The sequence below is a fragment of the Xyrauchen texanus genome, chromosome 3 (genome assembly GCF_025860055.1).
Source record: "Xyrauchen texanus isolate HMW12.3.18 chromosome 3, RBS_HiC_50CHRs, whole genome shotgun sequence".
NCBI lineage: Eukaryota > Metazoa > Chordata > Actinopteri > Cypriniformes > Catostomidae > Xyrauchen > Xyrauchen texanus.
Window position 1 is genome coordinate 55,264,096 of NC_068278.1, and position 21,692 is coordinate 55,285,787.

The following is a 21,692-nucleotide window of genomic DNA, read 5'->3' on the forward strand; positions in this document are numbered from 1 at the left end:
AATGCAACCTTTGGGCAAAATCTTGAGCAACATAAGAAGGAAAGAAAGACAAAAATATGCTACCAAAGTGTAGAATGTTTTAAAATGTTTGTTTGTTAAGATGTAGATAAATGTCAGAACTGTATGTTATTGTGTTGATTGTAATTCATTTATTTACTGTTGTTTTGTACTGTAGGTATATTGAATATATGTGTGATATGATGGCAGAAGAGCCCATAATCCCACACAGCAAGCCCATAATCATCCAGTCCATCGTCATGACGCCCGTGCCACTCTTTAATAAGCAGCGCAATGGCTGCCGGCCATTCTGTGAGGTTTATGTTGGTGATGAGCGCGTCACCACCACTTCGCAGGAGTACGACAGAATGAAGTGAGTCAATTCCACCCTATGAAGCTTCAATATTAAAGGAAATTCTGATGATTATGTCTGCCTACTATATCGGTAACTGACATTGCTCTTCTGATTTCTGCAGGGATTTTAAGATGGAGGATGGGCGAGCAGAGATTCCTCTGGATATCAGTGTACAGGGCGACGTTCTAATAGTAATTTATCATGCCCGTTCCACACTGGGTGGACGCCTCCAAGCCAAAGTAAGACACATATTCTGTTTTATAAATTCTATTTTTTATTTTCAGTTCAACATGGTTTAGTTGTATAGAGACTTTTCTATGCTATTCTATACTGAACGACGAAACAAACACAGTACAAAGAAATTAACTAGCACAACAAAATGGAGCCACAGCCCAACATAATTAAGATTTCAATTTTGGTTGGACTATTTCTTAAAGCCATGGCTTTCCAGTTTTCGCTTGTGCAAGTCATTGGCAGTAATTGTAAATGTGTTGTGGTTTTTGCAGATGGCCTCCATGAAGATGTTTCAGATTCAGTTCCATACAGGGTTTGTTCCCAGAAATGCCTCCACAGTAAAATTTGCGAAGTAAGTATCACCGGCTCAGAGACCACGATAAATGACGTTAGTTAATGGTATTAACTATCAAACTCACTTTTCATGATGCCAAATGAAGCTCTCATTCTACAGGAATAGATCTGTTCTCTGACAATCCACAGGATATTAGACATCTTGGTCTTGTTTTTCAGTTTTTTAAGGTTAATTATCTGTTTGCCATAGCTAGTTTTCTGCTTTTTTTATTCTGTATCTAGTATTCTTGAAATGTTGACTGCGCGTGTGTCTATTTAGGTATGATCTCGATGCATGTGACATCCAGGAGAAGTACCCTGACCTCTTCCAGGTGCATCTAAATGTGGAGGTGGAGCCTCAGGATCGCCCTAGCAACAAGACCTTGCCCTGGGAGAACTTTACCACTAAAGGACTCAATCCTAAAATCCTTTTCTCCAGCCGAGATGAACAGCAGGAGATCCTCACAAAGTTTGGTGAGTTCATTTCAACAATGCAGGTGTTATTTTAATGGTTTGTTTTTCTCGACACTTGCTCCTTGCCTACATTATAAAGGTGAATCTCATGAATACAGTCAAGAACATGTCTGGGTTAAATGTCACCCCAAAGAAAATAAATAAGGAATGTATATAAGAAATTAAGCCTGTTGTCGGACCATTAAGATTTTATGGATGTCACATTATTTTCCCATTTCATCATACAAATTTATTTTGTGAATGTAATTGTTTTCTTGTTATGCCTTGCTTTAAAATATTTCATTGGATTAAAATTGGCCTTTGAGAATACAATCTCTATCAAATGTTTTTCAAAAACCCTTATGCAGTGATCCGAATGACCCAAAAGATCATGGAAATGTATTTGGCACAAGATGTGGAAACACTGTTATTACTGTAATTATGTGTTATGTCCTGTTTTTACATCTTTTATATCCACAATAATTTAATATAAATATTGAATATGTAATATAAATAAATTACATTTACAAATGGTATTACAAATATTACCATAATTTATACTTTCAATATTATTTTATAAATGCACTACTTTATTATTAAAAAAAAATTATAATAATATTTAAAATAATAATAAAATAAAAATATCTATTATATTATTCTTTTGTTTATAATATTATATATAATCACTTTGTTTTTAGAATTTGAATAATATTTCATAATTTGCATTATGGTAATGATAATTGGGGGGGTATGTGCTTAACTGTCATGAAAATAATTTCACAACTCAATAAACCCTATTGGGGCTCAAAATAGATTTCATTATCTTGACTTTATTTAAAGGCAAGTTCATTTATATAGCACATTTCATACACAATGGAAATTTTTAAAGTGCTTTACATAAAAATGATTAAGAAAATACAAGATAAAATACATTTTAAAACCAATTAAGAACAAGAAATAAGAATAAAAAGTAATACAATAAATTAAAAAGTAATAATAACATAATAATCTAATTAAAAAAAGAATAAACAATAATTACTTCATTTTGATTTTGAGGTGAAACATGACTCAGACATTTGTTCATGAGATTCACCCTGTAGGTAAAATGTGTATAGATCAGTTATATATATGTATATATTCAGTTGAAGTCACTAAACACATTTTTTAACCACTCCACGTATTTAATATTAGCAATTTATAGTTTTGCCAAGTCGTTTAGGACATCTACTTTGTGCAGGACACAATTAATGTTTCCAACAATTGTTTACAGACAGATTGTTTCACTTTTAATTGACAATATCACAATTCCAGTGGGTCAGAAGTTTACATACACCAAGTTAACTCTGCCTTTAAGCAGCTTGGAAAATTCCAGAAAATTATGTAAAGCCTTTAGACAAATGATGCCTTCTGATTGGAGGTGTACCTGTGGATGTGTTTTAAGGCCTACCTTCAAATTCAGTGCCTCTTTGGGAAAAATCAAAAGAAATCAGCCAAGACCTCAGAAATCAATTTGTGGACCCCCACAAGTCTGGTTGCTCCTTGGGAGCAATTTCCAAATGCCTGAAGGTACCACGTTCATCTGTACAAACAATAGTACACAAGTATAAACAACATGGGACTACGCCGCCATCAAACCGCTCAGGAAGGAGACTCATTCTGTCTCCTGGAGATGAACATAATTTGATGCAAAAAGTGCAAATCAATCCCAGAACAACAGTAAAGGACCTTGTGATGATGCTGGAGGAAACAGGTAGACAAGTATCTATATCCACAGTAAAACAAGTCCTATATCGACATAACCTGAAAGGCTGCTCAGCAAGGAAGAAGCCACTGCTCCAAAACTGCCATAAAAATGCCAGACTGCAGGTTGCAAGTGCACATGGGGACAAAGATCTTAATAGTTGGAGAAATGTCCTCTGATGAAACGATTTAACTGTTTGGCCATAATGACCATTGTTAAGTTTGGTGGAAAAAGGGTGAGTCTTGCAAGCCGAAGAACACCATCCAAACTGTGAAGCATGGGAGTAATGGCATCATGTTGTGGGGGTGGTTGCCACTTCACAAAATAGATGGCATCATGAGGAAGATATATTGAAGCAACATCTCAAGACATCAGCCAGGATGTTAAAGCTCGATCACAAATGGGTCTTCCAAATGGACAATGACCCCAAGCATACCTCCAAAGTTGTGGCAAATGGCTTAAGGACAACAAAGTCAAGGTATTGGAGTGCCCATCACAAAGCCCTGACCTAAAATAAAATTTGTGGGCAGAACTGAAAAAGCATGTGCGAGCAAGGAGGCCTACAAACCTGACACAGTTACACCAGTTCTGTCTGGAGGAATGGGCCAAAACTCCAGCAACTTCTTGTGAGAAGCTTGTGGAAGACTACCCAAAACATTTGATCCAAGTTAAACAATTTAAAGGCAATACTACTAAATATTAACAAAGTGTATGTAAACATTCATCCCACTGGGAATGTGATGAAAGAAATAAAAGCTGTAATTAATAATTCTCTCTACTATTATTCTGACATTTCACATTCTTAAAATAAAGTAGTGATCCTAACTGACCTAAGACAGGGAATGTTTTCTACGATTAAATGTTAGGAGTTTATATGTATTTGGCTAAGATGTATGTAAACTTCTGACTTCAACTATATATATATATATATATATTTGTACTTTATATTATAATTTTTATTTTTTTGCATGGCTTGTAATCTGATGTTTTTATTTTGGCACTCTGTGTCTCCCTGATTTTTCTCTGTCTCTGTCTCTCTCTGTTCAGGTAAACCAGAGCTTCCACGGCAGCCTGGTTCTACAGCCTGCTACGCCTCTGATGCACCCCAGCCAGAGCACTCTCCAGAGGGACCACAGATAGAGCCAGAGTCCCCTTCCCCTCAAGGCACCGACACTAACGCCAACAACTTCTTTCACACCCTTGACTGGGAAGGTACGCGTTACTGCAGCAGTGCATTTGTAAACTCGTTTAAACAAATAAGTACCGCGAAAACTAAGGGAAAACTACAAAATGTCCGTGCACTTCAGAAAATCTGAGGAATGGATTTAAATATGGTAAAATGTGTTAAATGAAACTGAGAGTATTATAACCTAGCTGTATTATGAAATTAGCCAAAATGTAATAATAGATCATACAAAGGACAGGGAATGTGAAAAATTAAAAGTGTGTAATTTAAACCAAACATTTTCCATGCACTTAAATAAGGAGTACTGTTTTTGTTGTATAATTATAGATGGGAGAAGGCAGTACGAACACTCTGACGGCCAATATGAGGACCAGGATGATTTGAGTGACAGGTCGGAGGAGGAGTCAGTGTCTTATTCTACTCCTGTTGACGGGACTTTATCACGAGACACCAGTGAACCACTTTTCAAGGCGGACTTCACAACCACACCACCTGAACCCCAGCCCGACACTGAGGACCTGCTTGGCCTGAACTCTGACCCCAGTCCTCCAGCCGGGACCGCTCACACAGGTGTTTCCGCAGAGACGGGTTTGAAAAGTTCCGGTAGTAACAGCGATTTACTGACTGACCTGTTCGCACCCCCGCCCAGCACTGCACCTTCAGCTAACACAGAAGACCTGTTTGGAGAAGATACAGCAGAGGATCTGTTCTTCACCAACACCAACACCACCAGTCAATCAGCACCTGCACCGACAGCCAATAAAGGTTAGAACGGTTGTTTTCGTGGCAGTTTGAATGCAGTGTTTATTTCCCAAAAAAAGCGAGTGTGTGATAAAATGTACATCTTTTGTTTTTTTAAGTTTTACCGTAATGCTGGAAATATTTGATTTGAATTGTGAATTATTCTTAGTTCGTACAAGTGTGTTTGTTTTACTGCCTTTAATGTATGTGTTTGGATGGGATGATTATGGCAGGGTATTGATACAGATTTCCCTATTCGATTCTGATTCAGTTCTGATTTCGAATTGATTCAATATCGATTCATATGGGCATATTTCTGTAACAACGTCCATTTTGTTTACATTTTATGAAAGAAATTCTCTCTCAGCTAATGCTCTTAATTATGAAGGGACCTTCTAGGTACAATTAAAAAATATGAATTCAAAAAATAATGTTTTCAGTAATTTTTCATCATATTGGTCATATTTTAGCTTTTGAAAAACGTTCAAATTCACAGTATTCCATCGAGAAATATCTTGAAGTTGCATGTGTTATATTGAATATATTTTTTTTATATGCATTTGTTTAAATACATAATTTACACTATTTTCAAGTATTTATATCGATATGTAGAACACATGCTAAATCAGTACTGTGTCTTTAAGACAACCGGCATTAGCCAGTAAGTGCATATTAACGAGAGGATGAGCACAGGTTTTTTTTTTTGTGGCACATTCATATTGTGTAATTAGAATTAAATGTCAATTTTTTGATTGTTTTTAATAGGGATGTCCCGATCCGATACCTAGATCGGTATCGCATCGATACTGACGTTTTTAGACGGATCGGGTATCGGTCCGACGAGCCCGACCCAAATCCGATACTCTGTGTTAGTCATGTTCGTTACTGTCAAGCTTAAAAAATGACATAAAAGAACTGTTAAAACACCATTAAAGCGGTTCATATGACTAGTGCATTTTATTCAAAGCCACTTGAAGCCACGTGATAGCTCTGTGAATTGCAATAGGCTGTGTTTAATAAGTAAACATATATGTTCTTGCACGCGCAGCTTCAGCGCGGTAGTGAATGGTGCTTTTTCACACACGCGCATGGCTATTTATAGCCTGCACCCGTGCACAATATTTGTGCGCTACAAACGAACATCTCAGATGTAGATGCTCAGCAGTTCGGTTCACTTATAATATGGACTTAGAAAGGCACTGGAGGTGCATTTAACCAGAATTTAATTAAGAAGCGAATTAAACGGTGAATAAAAAGGGTGAGGGTTTAAAAGTTAAAGCTGTCACGGGAGACTCACGGAGAGGCAGAGATATGAACTCAGTAGCAGGGTTTATTGAGCAGAGGATTGAAACGGTGATGTAAATATTGTGAGTAAATTCAGTTAAGCAGAGTGGCAAACAGCAGGTAAGTAATATCCAGACAGTGTATAGATATGACGAAAGAGATAACTCAAAACAATTTTATGATACATGCAGGCAATAATGAAGACACGTGATTGACATAGTAGAAAGTTCTGGAGTCTCAGAAATACTATCGATGAGAACAGGCACAGAGTGAGAAAGTGTGTGTGTGAGAGAGAGAGAGAGAGAGAGAGAGAGAGTGAGTGAGAGTGTGTGTGAGTAAGCGCGTGCGAAAGCGGGGTATTTATTTATGCAGTCATTGATTAGCCACTAATGATATGCAGGTGCGTGTAATCAGAACTCAGGGAGTGCCAGTATGCTAGTTAATAATAAAGTGTTTCTTAAGCTATACATTTATATTGAAATAATGTGTAGTTAACAGTTTTTTTTTCTTTACATAGCCTATTAAAGAGTACACCCAATTATTTCCACACAATACTGTAAAGATATTATAAACTGATTATGTAAAAAAAACAACACTGTATCGGATCGGTATCGGCCAATACTGAGATTTCCGATATCGGATCGGAAGTGGAAAAAGTGGTATCGGGACATCCCTAGTTTTTAATAAAAAAATGTACTGTAAAGAACAAGGAAATTAAAAGAGACATTATTCAATGACAAATAGATTGCACGCGGTGAAAGGATCTCGGTGTTGAACTTTTTCACCACTAAAATACAACTCAAACACCGATGAGAGAAATCACAAACATTTTAATCCCATTGCGTGACATTTGTTTGCATATGTGAGTGATTTACTCACATTCTAGAGAGTTGCGCACATAGTAAAAGATCGATCTTCGAGAAGATCTTTCAAATGGAAGTTTGCGATGCATCGGAAAATCTATATTTTTACCCTGTCCAAGGGATGATCATTACTGTATGCACAGTATTGTCAATTTATTCAGTATCATCATTGAAAATAATAGAATTACAATATGTTTTCCTTTGATTTTGGGGTGAATGGACCCTAATATTTTCTTTGTGTGATTCACCCAGAAATGCTAATGATTTACACCGTTAAGCATTTTCTGCTTACATTACAATTGCTTGCATTGATTACTCTCTCTAGATCTCTTTGACCCGTTTGGTGTGAGCTCGGTGTCTTCAGGGTCAGATCTGTTTGGTGACCTGCTTGGCTCGGATGGTGGCAGTAGTGGGTTCAAAGCTCCACCTCCTGCCTCTAACTCCAGTCTCTTCAACCTCAGTGAGTTCTGCTTTCATTTAAATACCCATCAACCATTAGAGTACTTTGTAAACTCATTTTGAGATGACAAAAAAATAATTGCTATATTTTATATTTGAAAAAGGAGGTATTTATTTGATTGTTTATTGTAAAGTTAATTGTTGACATCCATCCATCCATCTTCAACCGCTTATCCGGTTGTGGTGGTGTAGTGGTCTAAAGCGCATAACTGGTAATCTAGTAATCAGAAGGATGCTGGTTCAAGCCCCACAGCCACCACCATTGTGTCCTTGAGCAAGGCACTTAACTCCAGGTTGCTCTAGGGGGAGTGTCCCTGTAATAAGTGCACTGTAAGTCGCTTTGGATAAAAGCGTCTGCCAAATGCATAAATGTAAAAATGTTATCCGAAGTCGGATCACAGGGGCAGCTGCTACAGCAGGGGGCCCCAAACTTCCCTATCCCGAGCCACATTAACCAGGCGTTCCCAGGCCAGCGTGGAGATGTAATCTCTCCACCTAGTCCTGGGTCTTCCCCGAGGCCTCCTCCCAGCTGGACATGCCTGAAACATCTCCCTAGGGAGGCGGCCAGGGGGCATCCTTACCAGATGCCCAAACCACCATTGTTGACACATTATATAATATATATACATACATAAACCATATAACTTTGTTTTCAATGTTTTCGACATATAAGAGCTGATTTAGCTTCATAATGTTCTTTATTGTTTTACAGATAAGTCTTGTGGTGTCTGAAAATGTTTGAAATGTTTTACTAGATAAGTTAGCAGGTGAGGGCCCTAAAATGACTTCATCATCAAGTCAGCCCGATCTGTTAGGTGGGTGGGACAGCTGGACAACAGCAGGAAGCAGCACGACCACTAACAAGACCACTATTGCCAGCAAACCTACGATGAGTGGTAATCAATCAATCATAAATTCAGATACTTTGATCTTAAATCAGTCAAGTAAAAGTTGTTCTGCTGAAATTCCTAATGGTGTTTTGTTTGTATAAAAATATTTAAAATCAAACTATTTTTAACACATTTTGAGGTTTATTACAACAAAACTCTGTTGTGAATGTTTTATCATCACATATAATTCAGATTGCAAACTCACAACATCTAAACAATTTCTTTGCCTTGGCGCTGTACATTTAATAGTTAAAACTGAATCAAACACTTCCAAAGTTTACTAACCAGTCATTTAATCAGATTAAGTCTTAACCTGCAAGTGGCTACCAGGTAAACCAGCCTGCTAAGAGTATATATCTAAATGTTTATGACCTATTTACTGTTTGTTTGTTCAGCCTCAGGAGTGTCCTCTTTCTCCAAGGCCAAATCGCAAAGTTTTGACCCATTTGCAGACCTTGGCAACCTGGCCTCCACACTACCTGGTAGAGAGTGTCAGTTTTAAAACGTTTTACTCTTGAATTGTATATATCTGTGTTGAAATCTCAACTATACTATTACAATAGAACAAGTAATATTAAAGTAAATAAATATGGCCAGTATGTTAACTAACAAAACTGTTTTGTGTGAAGGCTCGTCCAGTGCTGTTTTCTCTGGCTCTGGTTTTAAAACGGCACCCTCTGCAGGTGGCCCTAAGAGCTCCGGTCAACAGTGGCAGAAAAATCCTCAGCCCTCCTCTGGCCCCAGCAAACCCTGGATGCCTCCAAACTCTGCTTCCAAACCAAAAGCCCAGCCCTCGAAACCTGCCACCCAACCAGCCAAAGCAAACTACAAGCCTAGCTTCAGTGTGATCGGTGGACGGGAAGAGAGAGGAATCAGGGGGCCCAGCTTTGGTAAGGCTTCCTGAAATCCTCTTAAACCAATTAAGCAAACATTAGTTATTGGTCTTTAGTTAAGTCAAACATCAGTATTACTGTTGCTCATACATTGAAACAAGCTCCTAACCCTTCTGTGTGTATGTCAACCAGCATTATTTGTGTTACAGGCTTGATTAATAACCAAAAAAAATTTGGTACTTGTTGAGTAGAGGTGTGTTATTATTTTTCTAAGCAGTCAAACGAACAAATTTCGCCTTGTTGGCGATAAAACGGGTAAAACAACCCATAGACTCACATTGGAGGGACCCGATCCATATCTAGAGAGCAGAATATAAAAGAGACTTTTGACTTGGGCCAGTTAGTAACCAACTAGCAACCACCCTGAACACCTAAGCAACCACATAGAAATGCCCTTGCAACCACCCATAACATCCTAGAATCGTAAAGAGGACCAATCATTTCTTCAGAAATTGTAAAAATCTAATTGTTCTGCATTATTTGTTTGGGACTACAAACAAAATGTTTTTCATTTTGGTTTGTTCTGAGCAGAATTTTTTTATTTTTTTTTAAATACAGCATCCCTTCCAAATGGTAACCAGCTGGTATTAAATACAATTAATAATTGGTGTTTTGCTTGCATCATAAACTGCATCTGGAATTATTAAATATTTAATATATATATATATATATATTAGTATATACACCAATAAGCCACAACATTAAAACAGCCTGCTTAATATTATGTAGGTCCCCCTTGTGCCACCCCCAAATGCATAAAATCATGCAGATACGGGTCAGGAGCTTGTGTAAATTTTCACATCAACCATCAGAATGGGAAAAGAATGTGATTTCTGTAATTTGGACTGTGGCATGATTGTTGGTGCCAGACAGTGCATAGTGAATAAGACATTTACTTATAGCTCACGTGAAGTGCTTTTACCTTGAAGTTGCATGTGCCACTATTAAAAATGAATGGGAGAAATTAGAATGTAGGTCAACAGCTGTAGATAGGAAGTCCTGCCTTACAGGTAAAAAAGCCAATCACCTTTTAGGTACAGACATCACCGGTCAACTCGATGACCGTAAGTGCATTAGCTATAAAACCTTTTTTTTATTTACGTAATCTAAGGTAAAGAAGCATTATTTATGATACCAGTGTTTTCAGATTTTACTGCTGATTTGAAATATGTACTTTGATCATAATCTTGAACAACCGTCGTCTTTCCAAGTCATGACTGGAAATAGCCTCCCGAGAGCGTTCCAAACATGGCCGATAGTGGACTGACTTGCTAGAAAGACTTTGGTTGCACTCACGTGCTCATGCGGATCCAGCGAGCAGCAGCAATCTCCTGACAGTTTAAACAGCCTGGATTGCCTGCTTGGATTGTGACCACTGACCATCATGATTTGTGAATGAGAGGAACTTTTGATCCGGATTCTGACGTTTTGATTCTGGCTGATAGAGTACATGATTCTGAGGAAGATGTTAGATGAGCGCTTGATGGGAAGAAAATGCTGGAGTTTCGTGAGGTTCATGAACTACATCTGTTTAAACGAGATATTTGCAAATGGTATATCTTAGAAGTTTTGTTAATATTTGCCTTTTATCAGTAGAAAGGAAATGTAAAAGTGACAGGGAACTGCTGAGGAGAGGCTGATAGAATGTGTGATTTAGAGGTAAATAATTGAGCGTTCCACAGGATGCTGGATCTGCTGATGTTGTGATCTTGGTTTATTACATCTGTTTAAATAAGATATGTGCATGTTAGCAGACGGTATATATTGATATTAGTTTGATTGATATTTGCCTTTTTGCCTGGGAGCCCCCCGGCATAACATACACCCCCTTTCCCCTCCACCCTCTAATGGACAACAGCCGTGCCTCCCCGGGCAGATCAGAGGCAGTCCTCTTGCCCCTGGTGGACGGTAGGGGTCTCCACCGCCCCTGGCAGCGGACTGTTTGGGAGCCCCTCGTCCCCTCGCGGTCGCCTGGAAGTGGAGGAATGTTCCTTTGGGGTGGATGGTAGTGCTGAGAACTCCACTACGGCGCATCCCTCCTCCTCCCGGGTTTCGGCACCAGTGTAAAGGGATTAATGGAAACAGGGTGTCCGTGGGGTTTTAAAAAGTATTAAAAAGTGATAAATCAAAAGTGTCAAATTTAAGGCCATTAAAAGTGTTAAATGTGGTCTCAGAGGTATTATTTTTTCCAAATTAGGTATTATTTTTTTCAGACTATCAGGTGTCCTAATTCTGATTGAAATTATATCTACGTTCGCGTTATTTCGTTTAAATATGGGCTTTAGCATATCTCCGCACATAATCAAAGATCTTTCGTCTCCGTCTCAACTTATGTTTGACGCTGGCGTCATATTCAGTGGTCGTTCGGCATCATCTCAGAACACTGCGCGCTCAACAGAAGTGGCTGGCTTACGTTTTATTTAAGACTTGCTTCAAGGCATATCTTCAACGACTGGACAACCATCGTCGTCTTCATGGGCAAATGCAAGTTTTCTGGTAGCTGGGTGAACGACCCAGCGTTTAAGGACTGGCTCAGGCCTGTAGTAGGGAATAACAGGCAGGCTTATTGTTCGGTGTGTAAAAAAAACATCAATGTCAACTGGATGGGAGCTAACGCACTTCGGTCGCATATGCAATCCACTAAACATAAAAATGGAATGCGTTCTCGGAGAGAGCAGTTAATTCTACCAATCTCAGCTGTCTGTGCGGCTGCACCTCCACCACCACCGCCGCAAATTAGTGCCACTGTTGGCCTACTGGCCAACGCTACGGCTCTAGCAACGTCTGACCTCCGGGTGGCCATGGGCGCCACACCAACACTGCGCGCGGAGGCTCTGTGGTGTCTGAACACTGCAGTTAAACACCACTCATTGAACTCCAATGAAGGAATTTCGGAGCTGTTTAAAGAAATGTTTCCCGACTCTGACATCGCGAAGTCATTCACGTGTGGTAAAGACAAAACCGGGTACATCATCAGATTTGGATTAGCATCGTTCTTCAAAAAACAGCTTGTTGATGGCATCAACAAGGCTGGGCCATTCGTGTTGATGTTTGATGAGAGCCTCAATCAGGCGTCAAAGAAAAAACAGCTTGACATCCATGTTCGATACTGGGAGGATGACCGTGTCCAATCCAGATACTTTGGATCTCAGTTTTTGGGACATGGAAGGGCCGAAGATTTGTTGCATCACATAAAGGTAAGTTATTTTTTATATAGCCCTACTTACGCTCTATCCTGTGATCACTCATTTGAAGAGTTATTTATTCACAAAGATTTTGTATATTATAGGATGATGTTGGCTAATTTACTGTTGGTTACACAAAATAATAAAATTGGCCAAAGTCCTGCAGTTACTTGAATGAAACATGTAGGCCCACCTGCATTTATTGACCTGTGGGGTATAGCTCAAGGTACAAGAAAATTATGTTTTTAGTATTTTGTTAAATTCAACAACTTATCACAGTTATGTAAGGGATAATGTATAGCGAGGTGGTTGTTATAACGAATGCTACCACCCCGACAGGATGACTAGGAGCCTGAAGCGGAGGGATCTTAATCAGCCTGAAGGGGTGGTATTCGCTATAACGACCGCCTCGCTATACATTATCCCGCTTATTACATGGCTACCTACCAAATAAATCAATAATTTGACTCAAAATATTGATTTAAAAAGGAGTTTATTGATTTAAAAACGATTGTTTTGCTTCCGCTAAAGAAAATAGTCCATTCCGTCTCTGAACTGCGTCCATGGCAACGCTCTGTTTTTCATGGCAACGCTCTGTTATACTAAGCAGCGTCTGTTATCAAGAAATAACAGACCGCATTCTACATTGGAATTCTACCAAGCCATGTAATAAAGAAATTTAATATTTGGCTCAGGTTTTGTTGTTGGAAAAAAACACTAAATAATTTAATTGCTGAATTACCAATTATTAATTGAAATCAAATGTGTATGCAGTAATGCTTCTCCTTAACCAACCTTTGTGAATGTTGAGATCTATTTGAGATCCTGTTGAGATTCTGCCAGAGCGTTTTACTTCTTTCACATGGACAAGCCACCGTGGAGAGGGGCTTCTCCATTAACAAGGAGGTGGAAACCTGTAACCTTCTAGGTGAATCCTTGGAGGCACTGAGGTTAATCTGTGACAATGTCAGTAGCTGTGGTGGTGTCCTCAAGGTGCCTTTAACCAAGGAACTGCTGGCTTCTGTGGCCTCAGCAAGGTCCCAGTACAGGCTCTACCTGGAGCAAGAGCGTAAAAAGAGGGAGAGTGATACTCAAACACAGAAAAGGAAGGCCACAGAGGACGAACTACAGGAGCTCAAGCAGCAACGCAGAGTCCTGGACGAAGTCTGTGCCATCCTTGAAAATGATGCCAACAAATTGGCCGAGGAGGCAGAGGGGAAAGCTGGGTCAAAAATGGCCCAGCTAATCACCAAATCAAACACACTTAGAAGGAGACACAAGGAGAAAAAAGAGGAACTGTTCAAAATGGACAAAACTATTGAGGAAAAGGCCATGGAATTAAGGCACTTTCCATAGGATTTTATGCCCACAAGTTCATATTAGGGCTATAGCACAAGTGCAAACAATAGTTCACCAGTTCATGTAGTGGATGCCAGTTTGTGAATCAGCAACAGTTCATAGAAGATGCCAGTTTGTAATGCATCAACTTGCAGTGAATGCCAGCCAGTGTGCTGGAACTATCCATTCTCTCCATTGCATTTTATGTAGTTTGTTTTATTTTTATTTACTAAGTGAAATAAATATGTGCAATATGTTGTCAACATCAGTCTCTAAATCTATTCTTTTTTGTATGTTATATATGTCAAAATCTGTGTAAATAATAGAAAGGTCGCTGATTAACACTTGCAATTCAGTGTCGTGATGGTTTTAAAAACAATTCTGAAGGTAGTAAAAAAGGTATTAAAAAGTAGTAAATTTAACTTAAGGATTGCTGTATATACCCTGGGAAAGGAGAAGGCGAGAACCGGCTTGACAATATAAATAATATTTTAATCATAAACTTGACCAAAAAGACAAACTCACACAGGTATCGGATAGCTGTCCGTAAATCTCTCTCTCCCTGTCGCACTGCCGTCTTCGGTAGGCTAATTAGCCTGATTAGGGCCCGGATGTATATAATCGGCTAATTGCTAATGGCATCTGTATAGCAACAGTTTCTCTGGGATCGATTCACTGAAACACGATGTGTCATAGATGTATAAAATTCTCATCATTTGATGTCTAGAGAGTGTTCGAAGCCGTTTTTGGGAAGTGGCTTATCCCACCTGTGTGAGCAGACCCAGAGCACACATACATGGACTGTGGAGCTCAATGCACATTTTATGGAGTAATGGAATAAGGTGCTCATGGGATTTGTTCCTCATTATTGGGCACTTGTTTATTATAAGTTTAATTATTTTTAGATTTTGTTTTAGATCTTTGTATTCATAGTTTTCAGTAATTCCATTTTAGTATTCTATAAAACACTTGAATATTGCGATTCCTTTGTAGTATCAACTCAACATTTTTGCCAAGTAGAGTTGTTGGGGAACAACACAAAAGTGTTTTTTCTGACTTTGTTTATTTGCATCCTAAGGTATAGGTAAAAAAAACAAAAAAAAACATCTACTTTGGACTATTATTGGTGTCTAAAATGAAAAATCTCAGAATTCTTCCAAATCTATTTTATTTTTGAATATTACAAAAATCCATGTAATTAACCCAACTTAATTTTTTCTTAAATATTTTCTGTTTGTGCTTTATAAGAGAATTCTTTCAAAAATGCCTTCAGGGAATAAGGGGGTTGAAAGGTCTTCAGCATGTCACGGAAGGCTACATCCACAACGTGCAATTGGGCAGAGACATGAGTGATGCAGAGCTTTCCTACAGGATCAAAGCACATGCTTATCATGTTCCGCTAAAAAAAAGAGAGAAGCATCATTTTTTTCGGGCTACATGAAGTGGTGTAATTTTAAAAATGTTATCAGAACGAAATTAACTGGTTACCAGCATTTAGAAATAATGTTTCCACTCTGAAGTAATTGAAAGGGATGTTGTTTCCATTTGCATTCTGCAAAAAAATTCTTCGGTTTACGTTTTTCGTTCCTTGAACCATTTTTAATCCCTGTTATTTGTCTTAGGTCCAAAGCCCAAAGTAAAGGTGGATGACTTTGAGGATCTTCTCTCCACACAAGGCTTTGGCTCCAAACTTGATAAGAAGACGCCCAGAACCATCGCTGAGATGAGGAAGCTGGAGATGTCAAGAGACATGGACCCTCTCAAACTACAGGTACAGGCAGCTTCATGAGACACAGAGGCTGTTGCCTCAAAACATCTAGTGACCTGCCAACGTGCCTATGATGCTCAGAACCGTTGGCTGATTTGGCAGCTCTCTAGAGATGCCAAAAACACAAGACTGAACAGTTTTCAGCACTAGTTCATGCTTCAAATTTGAAAAGTTGGCCCCATTTTGTTACTTTTAGGCCATGTTTGTTAGTTTTATGGTCATCTATATGCTAGTGTAGTGTACTTAAAGCAGATATAAACATTTAAAATGAGCAATCTCTCTCTTCCGGCTAAATATTGTTCAATCAATTGCTTTTTACAACGAGAACGCACCCTCCCCCTACATCTTAACAGCGCGCATATCTGTGTTCTAATATAATATAGATAGGGCACTTCGGAGCAAGCACAATCAATGCTTAAGGGTCGTTCTAAACAGAACGTGCATCTAAAATAAAAAAATAATAATACAATTTTGTTTTACAAAAACTACACTGCCTGGCCAAAAAAAAAAGTTGCATACACTTAATAATTTGTTGGACCTCTTTTAGCTTTGATTATGGCATGCAATCATTGTGGCATAGGTTCGACAACCTTATGCAACGTCACAAGATTTATTTCCGTCCAGAGTTGCATTCATTTTTGGCCGAGATCTTGTATTGATGTCGGGAGAATCGAACAACACCAGCACATCCCAAACACTTTCAAAGGGGTTAAGGTCAGGACTCTGTGGTGGTCAATTCATGTGTGAAAATGATTCCTCATGCTCCCTGAACCACTCTTTCACAATTTGAGCCTGATGAATCTTGGCATTGCCATCCTGGAATATGCCCGTGCCATCAGGGAAGAAAAATCCATTGATGGGATAACCAGGTCTTTCAGTATATTCAGATAGTCAGCTGACCTCATTTTACTGCTGTATAAAGTTGCTGAGCCTCGACCTGACCACTCGGAGCAACCCCAGATCATAACACTGCCTCCAGAGGCTTGTACAGTGGGCACTATGCATGATGGGTGCATCGCTTCATGCGATTCCCTTCTTACCGTGACGCACCCATCGCTTTGGAAAAGGGTAAATCTGGACTCATCAGACCACATGACCTTTTTCCATTGCTCCACTGTCCAATCTTTTTTGAAGTTGCTTTTTTCCAATAAACCTCACTAACAAGTGGATTTCTTATGGCCACACAGATTGTGTTTAGTCCCAATCCTGTAAGTTCTCGTCACATTGTGCATGTTGAAATGCTCTTACTTTCAATATTAAACATAGCCGTGAGTTCTTTTGTCGATTTTTTTTACGATGTGTCTTCAAGCGTTTTTGTGATCTCCGAATCAAGATCATTCAAGATTTTTACCATCAAGACCATAATTTGCCCCTTCTGACACACAGTAACATCTTATCCACGACCACGCAGGCAGTGTATATGTGTGAAATGATTAACGGTAGCATCAAAATAAGGTTGTGAATCCTTAAAGAAAATTACTTTGGATATTAATATGTTTTTAAAACACGTTAATCGTGTAAACAAAGACCGGTATGTGCCATGTTAGTTTGTGAGCCGGTTATGTAGTATCATACTCATTGAGCCAGTTTACATGCACACATTACGCTGATAACTCCCAAATATATTCTTTTTTTTTTTAAATCAGAGAAAGCAAGAAAACCACGTTTACATTAGGTTTCAAATAATTGCTTTATTCTCTGCTTTTGACGTCAAACCGTGAAGAGGCATGCGCACAGCACTTGTGTACATTAGATAAGCCGTAATTATGTAAACTGAATAATTAACATTATCATCCAGTTCTCAAGTCAGAGGAAAAGCAAGCCGATATAAAGATCAGTTTCAGCTCCCCAGATAAACCAAGCCGGTTTATTGACAAAGCAGCAGCACCACATGGAAATGCATCAACGCACTTGAGAAAGCTGCACTCGTCCAGGCAATTCATGGGGACTTTAGGCTAAACTAGGAACTCAACTAGCACCATTTAAATCTTAAATATTTGTGTTTGGTTTCTCAAGGACATGCACTGATGAATTTGCTGAGTAATATTATGATGATGAAGGTAATGTTTGTATGTTAGATCTTAGATTGGATTGAGGGTAAGGAGCGTAACATCAGGGCATTGCTCTCCACGCTACACACAGTCCTGTGGGAGGGGGAGACGCGATGGAAAGCCGTCAATATGGCTGATCTGGTCACACCTGATCAGGTGAAGAGGGTCTACAGAAAAGCCGTGCTTGTTGTGCACCCGGACAAGGTATGTTATACATTTGGGAAAAACTGCTCAAAACTGGTTTAAAGGAACCAACATTTAAAGGCCCAGATATACTTCATATGAAATCGAAAATCTGTCCAAAAAGAAGGTGTTTTTGCATTTGTTTAGGTGGTTTGTAACAGCTCGCCTGGGCAAACTTTTAGGAAAAATACTTACCGGCTGCTGAACACCTTACTGCCATTAGTCCACCTCATCATTGGGTGTGACCAGGGACGAAAATTTCATCAAAATGTTGGGGGGGACAATAAACATAACAATTCTCAAGAGCAATTTTTGAAGGGGACACCAAGGTTTTTTTTGTTGTTGCCCCGTTTGCATTTGTATTATTTTATTTCTTAAACAATTATTTTAAGAATATATCATTATATTATTTACAATACACATATTTTAATGATATTTTAGGGGGGGACAACCCTCAGATAGGGGGTCCTGACCCCCCCGACCCCCCCGCGATTTCCGCCTATGGGTGTGACCTGAAGCTCCACCTACCTTGAGGCCAGCAGCTAATTCCCGTTCACGGCATTCAGTCCGTTAAGATCAGTCAACATGAACACACCGATCGTTCGTGTCGAGACAGTTTCCAAGAACATATTTTTATTTTAATTTTTTTTTTAATTAGTCTTCAAAAGGAATCAAATCTACTCAAATACTCATTAGTGCCATTCACTTTATATATATATATATATATGCTGCTTCACTCATGTGAAAGCCATTCATACATCTGCCCATAGTGAGGTATGCCTGTTATAATTTTTTTTGTCTGTATTTTTCCCATTAACACTCTTTTATACACCAATCTTTGCAGTTGTCATCATTAATTACAATAACAGAGTGTAGTCGCTCAGCTGTTTCAAACTTCTTTTTACCCCTGAACGAAGAACAAATAAAGACTTCTCCCGAAGTATATCAGGGCCTTAAGTCGTCATTCACAGAAAATGTTGCCCCAGTGCCAGAAATTAACTTTTTCATTAAGGCAGCAATATTTGTAGGACTGAGTATTGGCACTGATTTTACTAATTTAATCCAAACCAAACAGATTCTAATTTAGATTAATTTGGGAATATTTCAGTTGCAATATCAACATGCATGTGCATCTGCAGAGTTTTCTCCTAAGTTCTGCTGGTGCAAATTCCATGCATGTCCAGGTCTAACGTTTGTCCTTGTGTTCATGGATGGTGGAAAAATAATCATCTTTTAATTTCTCTCCCAGGCTACAGGTCAGCCATATGAGCAGTACGCTAAAATGATCTTCATGGAGCTGAGCGATGCCTGGTCAGAGTTTGAGAACCAAGGATCCAAAGCCCTTTTCTGAGCATGCTCAGTGAGGGTCTGCCGGGTGCAATGCACCCCCTAAACACAGGCTGAGGCCCGGTGCTCTCCCTCCACACACACTGCCACTGAGAGTATACGGTGGATTGGAGAGAGAGAGAATCTAAAAGTGTGACAGATGTTTCTGTCTGAAAACAATCAAGGCAAGATGACAGAAAGGAAACAAAACTCTTTCTGTTTGAGGAATGGACAAATATCTTTTTGACATTCTATGTCACACTCTCCCAAGGAGTGAAACCTGTAGCACTGGAATTCTCTGCCTTTAAAAGGAGACCATGCTATCATCCTTTTGGCATTTGCAGACGTATGAAAACCCCACACACTTGAAACCGCAGTCTGCACTTCAAATGAGCTTCAAACAGATGATTTCTGGAAAGATAGGAACATGAGAGAAATTATCATTTCTGATTTATTTTATTCCATGCTATGCATCTAACGGTGTCATTTATTTGTTTTCTTTCTCTTGAGTCTTATGTGATTTGTCAATTATTGCTGAAAATATTTGTGTGTGTGTGTCTGTGTGTGTGTGTGTGTGTCTGTCTGAGGGTGGATATAGTGTTCATCCGAATCTAAACCAGAGGTATTGACTTCTGCACTCGAGGTTATGAAGTTTCTGTTGAAGTTTTTTTTCCTTTTTTTCTGTCTTATCATGTTTGACTGATCACAATTGTTTATTCTCTCCTTGCACCTCACTGTAAGGTGAGTTTGTGTGTTTCAGGGTTCATTATTTGCAGTCCAAAGGTATGACACCGAAAAACGTATCACATTTGTAAAAAAAAAAAAAAAACGACATTTAAGTTATGTTCTATCTTTTAAGCGGTGGTAAATGCCAATTGATTTGGAAATTCATAATTCATCTGTGAGCTTTCTGGCTTTTTATCTAAAGAACTAATCAGAAATGTGTCTTATTTATTATTTCAAAAGGTGTATAAGTACATGGTGATTATTTCTAAGGCGGATTTAAAAATAACTCCCAATTAAATGTATATGATGGGAAAAACAAGCAAAGCATTTAGCAAAACTAAAATCATTCCAAAGCATCTACTAACATGAATGTGCTTTTTAAGATTATTGCTGGCAATTTGGAATGTAAATGGGGGATTTCTTTTCTTTCAATATTATCCTATTTTCAGTGCTTTCTAGGTTTCATTTGATGTTTCCATGATTCCTGATTATGACACTAGCAAGTTTGCACCATTCCCTCAAGACATTGGGCCAGCTGTGGATTCATGGGTGAATTTCTACATGTCTGAGTCGTATGTCACTCCTTAATTAAAAGGGAAAAAAATAAATACCTATTTTGGGATCACTTTTTCATGTCAATTAAGCAGATTTTAACCAAAATTATCATTACAGGCATTAAAAAAAAGTTAATTATTTATACATCATTAATGCTGAGTGTTAAAGTAATGAAAATAACCGTTGAGAATAATGGGAATTACACACACACACACACACACAAATCTGGACATATGGGATTGTCATAAAAAAAATCCTTAAAATATGCTTCATTTCCTTAAGGCAAAATATTTATCTTTTAATTTGGGGGTAAATGTGACCTGGACATGTTTCCCTGAGATTCACCATTGTACACCAAAATTTGAAGAGAACTGTATTAAAAAAGGGGGTCTGGAGGAGAAACGAATTAGTGTTGTTATTTCATACTTTTTTTTTCTTTTCTATTAAACAAATTGAGGACTGGAGAGAAATGTTGAATTGTAAAGACTTTTCATTTTTGTAATAGGCCTACTGTGGCAGTAACCTGCTGTATTTCTGAGAATAGTCATGTGTTTTGTGCAGTATCTGAGATGCTTAGGAACTATTTACTGGTTTCTGAGAGGTGAGCACAGAGTCCACAACATTTGCAGATACTGCATCACATATCTGTAGAGTGAATGAGGAGCTGGTTCAGATTGCCAGAGGAATGTTTTAGACTAATTATTCAGTTCACAATTATTCGAGTTATTCACGTCCACAAAAATGAGTCTCAAATCAAGGTGCGTTAGAACTTGGCAATTGTGCTAGTGTTTAAAATCATTGATTTACTAAGGATGTTAAGATTACTAGGCTCTGAATGAAGAAAAAAAAAATTCAGTCTGATTACATTTCCTTAATATTATATGAATACACTCATCTTACCCATAAATGTACTGAAGAAAAACAATGCTACCTATTGTGGTGGAAATGCATCTCCCTCTTATAAAACAACAACTGTAAATGTCCTTCCTTTTTTTTGCCCATTCATCTTTTCTATTGATGTAAACTAGCATCCATACCAGCTGTGTACAGCAGTGGAGAACAAACACACAACACCAGGCTTACAATTATTTAAATGTCACATTTTTTTTTTTTCACACTTTGACAAATAAA

General features: G+C 38.5%; 1 protein-coding gene across 3 annotated transcripts in view; it reads left to right on the forward strand.

Moving 5' to 3' along the window:
* Positions 1-21,687, forward strand: part of LOC127632135 (cyclin-G-associated kinase-like) — a 63,358-nt gene extending 41,671 nt beyond the window's left edge. Inside the window, exons 16-28 of one of the 3 annotated variants that reach the window (XM_052110690.1) lie at positions 176-370; positions 474-591; positions 859-938; positions 1,200-1,393; positions 4,161-4,325; positions 4,627-5,064; positions 7,513-7,647; positions 8,402-8,542; positions 8,932-9,027; positions 9,166-9,426; positions 15,575-15,723; positions 17,799-17,975; positions 19,204-21,687. In XM_052110690.1, coding sequence (XP_051966650.1) covers positions 176-370; positions 474-591; positions 859-938; positions 1,200-1,393; positions 4,161-4,325; positions 4,627-5,064; positions 7,513-7,647; positions 8,402-8,542; positions 8,932-9,027; positions 9,166-9,426; positions 15,575-15,723; positions 17,799-17,975; positions 19,204-19,305 — 2,251 coding nt within the window. In that variant the 3' untranslated portion in view covers positions 19,306-21,687. The remainder of the gene's footprint in view (positions 1-175; positions 371-473; positions 592-858; positions 939-1,199; positions 1,394-4,160; positions 4,326-4,626; positions 5,065-7,512; positions 7,648-8,401; positions 8,543-8,931; positions 9,028-9,165; positions 9,427-15,574; positions 15,724-17,798; positions 17,976-19,203) is intronic. The other 2 variants (XM_052110712.1, XM_052110702.1) reach the window with 2 other exon arrangements.
* The last annotated feature ends 5 nt before the right edge of the window (positions 21,688-21,692 follow it).